This window comes from Delphinus delphis, chromosome X, assembly GCF_949987515.2.
Source record: "Delphinus delphis chromosome X, mDelDel1.2, whole genome shotgun sequence".
Lineage (NCBI taxonomy): Eukaryota > Metazoa > Chordata > Mammalia > Artiodactyla > Delphinidae > Delphinus > Delphinus delphis.
This window is the reverse complement of record NC_082704.1, coordinates 63,236,344-63,240,964: the sequence shown is the minus strand read 5'-3', so window position 1 is coordinate 63,240,964 and position 4,621 is coordinate 63,236,344. Positions and strand designations below refer to the sequence as shown.

The 4,621-nt window shown below is 39.1% G+C and overlaps 1 protein-coding gene across 1 annotated transcript; it reads left to right on the top strand.

Annotated features, from left to right (window-relative positions):
• Window positions 1-1,852: 1,852 nt before the first annotated feature.
• LOC132418156 (toll-like receptor 13) lies at window positions 1,853-3,838 on the top strand. The gene is given in 1 exon segment (XM_060002028.1): window positions 1,853-3,838. A coding segment is annotated over 1 exon segment (1,986 nt).
• Window positions 3,839-4,621: the final 783 nt, after the last annotated feature.

The following is a 4,621-nucleotide window of genomic DNA, read 5'->3' as shown; positions in this document are numbered from 1 at the left end:
TTGTCAGGGTGGGCAATTTGGATGTTTGGAGCTTTACAGTTTTCCTTCATTTAAAATTTCCTGTGACAAACAGGGATAGATTTTAGGGGTCATATTGGTAACCCTTGTCATCTGTGAGAGCAGAGAACACATTCATCTGGCAATGCCATCTTGTTCAACCCAGTTTCCTTGAGTCACCTCACACTTATGCAAGACATATTTACTTATACTACTACTTTTTCTTCCTCTTCTGCTCCTTCTCCTCTTTGCCCTTCTCCTTCTTCTTATATTTACTTTTGCAATGAAATCTCTCATCCTTTGATCCATTTCCTTCCTGTTGCCTAACAAACTTAAAATGCCTTAAAGCATTAGCCTCCTAGCACTGAATAAATCTACTCATCTCAGTCCTAATACCAGTGGGCTGACTTAAAATTGAAACTATCATTAGATCATTGTTTTTTTCATTTTCTCTGTCATTGACATGGATATAAAGTGTAAGTATAAACTTAGGACACCATCTTTTGTGGAATATTCTAGAATTTATACACCAAATTAGCATTCTTCAAAGTGACCACTGAGATAAAGTTGTTACAAGTATCCCTGTGATGTAATCATTGTTACAAATGGTTGGGGGCTGCTCTTTTGGAATTAAGGGGCGACAGAAGGTAGTGGAAAGAACATGAGGTTCTGAGATGATATAGCCTTTGCTTTTTTTTTTTGCCACATATTCTGTGTTTCTATTTATATGAAATGTCCAGAATAAGCATACCCATAGAGAGAGAAAATAGGTTAGTGGTTGTCAGGGCCTACATAAAAGCAAGAATGGAGAGTGATTGCTAATGTGTGCAGGGCTTTTTTTTGGGGGGGGGCGGTGAAGACAATTTTCTGGAATTGGATAGTGATAATTGCAAAAACTTGCAACTATATTAAAAACCACTTCATTATATACACTTTAAAAGAATAAAGTTTATGGTATATAAAATATACTTTAAACTGCTATTAAAAATGTATGTAAACTTACATCTGATTTCCACATAAATAAGATATAGCCTTTTCTTTGAATTGCTAATCTGCCTCACATTAGCTGTACAATATTTGTGTCTCAGCTTCCAGTTCCCCATGTATACAGTGGGGTTAAGACTGTTTATCTTGCTGAGTTTTGTAGTGAGTCATTCATGCCTATGAAAATGCTGGACACATAGTAAGTGCTTGATATTTTCACACTTCTGTACTTACTGCCAATTTATCATCTGTGCAAGAAATTTGTTGCCCCTGTACACTCTCCCTTAGTTGATGGCTGTATTTCCCCCTCTCTCTTTGTGTTCTGGTCGAACTCAACTATATTCTTCCTTAAAAAATTAGGAGTATGAGGGAAATTTTCTGACTTGATATATATTGAAACTTACAGCAAATAAAATAATTAATTGAAAATCTATAGATGTCATCCCATTAACAAAAAAAAATCTATCATCACTATGATTTAATATAGGGAGGTTGTGACCAATATTATGAGACCAACATAAAAAATGCATAGGAAATGTATGAATTTGAAAAAGAGATATATAACTTCCATTACCTACAGAGAACATAATCATTAACAGATAAACCTAATAGAATAAACAGTCATATTTTAAAAACTATTAGGAGTTCACAAAGCTTTCTATGCTTATGATCAACAAGAACACAAAAAATTAAAAAGTTATGGCACCCTTGCTATACTTAACTAGAAAATTAAATAGGAAAAAATAAGATATTTCTCAATATCTCAATAATAAAATCTAAAAGTTTCTAGGACATACCCTAACACAGAAACACAAAAATTTACAGAGAATATTTTAAAACTTTTAAAAAATATAAAGGAGATTTTGACTAAATGAAGATATACCAAGTCTATATTTGGTGTCGCCTCCTCTGAAATTTACCTGTATTAGAGGCTTTGGTTTTTTGGGAAAATGCCATTAATGCAGAGGGCGTAAAGCGCCTTGCCAACTGTACCAGGCTTTTGTCCCTTGACCTGAGCCAAAGCAGTGATCTCGTTCACCTCAATGACAGTGAGTTTGATGCTATGCCCAGCCTCCAAAGGCTGAATCTAAACACGTGTCAACTTTCCTTTGTCTGCAACAGGACCTGGAATGCCCTCCAGAACTTGAGAGCCCTAGACCTGAGCCACAATAAGTTTAAAAGATTTCCAGAATTTGCATTTTCACCCTTGAGGTACCTACAATCTCTCTTTCTCTCTAGAAATCCCATCACAGTACTCAATAATATGGCCTTCTATGGGCTGTATTCATTGAAGGAGCTCAACTTGGCTGGGTGCTGGATAGTAAAAATTGACAAATACTCCTTTCCTCAATTTCCAAATTTAGAGAGTTTAGGCCTTGGATACAATAATATTCGGACACTGAAACGCAGAACATTTCAGTTTCTGAAGAAGCTCCAAGTTCTCATTCTCTCCCAGAACCGCCTGAAAGACATAGAGGAGAATGCATTTTCTGACCTCAATTACTTCTATAAACTTGACTTGGCATACAATATCTTGTCAAGTTTTCAAGCAGGCCTTTTCTTGGGCCTGGAAAATCTAGAAGTTTTGAATCTCAGTTTTGATAAAATTAGTTATGAAACCAGTAGGACCTTGCCATTTCCTCCATTTATGAACCTCAAGTCTTTGAAACAACTCAACCTAGAAGGACAAATACATGGAATTCAGGTTGTTCCAACCAACTTCTTCCAAGGGCTGAATGGCCTGCAGGAGCTACTCCTAGGGAAAAATCCCATGGTATTCCTAGACCACCTTCAGTTTGACTCCCTGCTTAATCTCACAAAGTTGGATATCTCAGGAACAAAATCTGGAGACTGAAGTCTCAGTTTAAATATTTCCTTATTCCAAAAACTCAAAAGACTAAAAATGCTGCACCTGGAAAACAACAACTTAGAGTCATTGACTCCTGGCATGTTCTCCGGATTAGAAAGCCTTCAGGACTTCTCTTTAAGATTCAACAACGTAAGAGTCATTAATCAAAGTCATCTGGAGAATCTGAAGTCTCTGAAGTACTTTGATCTCTATGGGAACAAACTTCAGTGCAGCTGTGACAATGCATGGTTCAAGAATTGGTCAATAAACACAGCAAATGTCCATATCCCCTACCTCTGGAGCTATACTTGTCAGCAGCCAAATATCCAGAGTTTGTTGATAGATTTTGATGATTCTATGTGTAATTTTGACCTAGGAAATGTTTGTTTCTTCTGCTCCTTCAGTCTGGTCCTCACAACCATGGTCTCCTCTTGGTTCATTGCCAAGATGACTCCGTCTCTATGGTATGGGCTCTACATATTTTAAGCCTGGTACCTGGCCAAGTGGCAAAGGACAGAGAAGGATTTCATCTATGATGCCTTTGTCTCTTTCACTGCCACTGATGAGCAGTGGGTATATGAAGAGCTTGTTCCAGCCCTAGAAGAAGGTGGCCAGCCCACTTTTAAGCTCTGTCTTCACCACTGGGACTTTGATCCAGGCATAGACATCTTTGAGAACATCCAGAATGACATCAACACCAGCCGGAAAACTTTGTGTGTGGTCAGTAACCACTACCTGCACAGTGAATGGTGCCAACTTGAAGTACAGCTGGCCAGCATCAAGATGTTCTATGAGCACGAGGATGTCATCATCTTGATCTTCCTGGAAGAGATCCCAAACTATAAGTTATCCAGCTACCACCGACTCAGGAAACTTGTGAATAGGCAGACATTTATCACCTGGCCAGACAGTGCCCAAGAGAGGCCACTCTTCTGGGCTTGTATTAGAAATGCATTGGGCAACAAATCTGTGGAGAAAGACAACACACAGCTGATTGTGGCCCAGTGACTAGAAGTCTTTGTGACCTCAAATCCAATGTTGCCCAAGGTGTGTATCGACTAAGAGTGTGACTGAATGTACCTGCTCTGCAGGGAGAAGGTTTCTCATGACCATTATTTGGTTAATGTCCATCAGGCAACTGGAAGAGTGAAGGGAGCTGCCTGAGGAAGCTTCAGGAACAGTGTTAGGGGATGTAATCCTGCTATTAGGGGATTAGATATTCGGAAAGTAGGGCCCTCATATGTGCTTGAGAACATTGCTCAGCTAGTTTATCCAAATCAGTTCCTGTCAAGATAGATTGAACTATACTCCTTCTAAGAACCTATAACAACATATACACCACACACAGGGTTTAATAAAAGCAAAAAAACAAAAGTTAGGATTCTGGTGTATTCTCCTTTAGGGCATGAAATTCCAAAGGCCAGCTTCTGTTTAAGTCAGAGCCCAAGTGTTAGGAGAGTCCTAGTCTGGATCCATTGATTTACTCAATGGGAAGCAGCCTTGATGATCTAGCAGTGCAATGATGACTGCAGGAACTATCACCTAGCTGTGATAAAAGACTTCATAGAGCAGTTTCTGGCAGCTATTCATAGGGTTGTAGCCCCAATGGCTTCATGCTTCAAGCACCAGATACAGACCAGTGTCCTGTAGCAGGCAATATCTGTAGGGAGCAACACCCAGCATAGGGGCCATGGCTCTGGTAGTAGGCAAAAGCGCTACAGATTCCTGTAGGAAGGAATTTCTTACAGGAAAAGTACTATAAATTCTTGGAGCAAGAGGGGCCATAGGGAT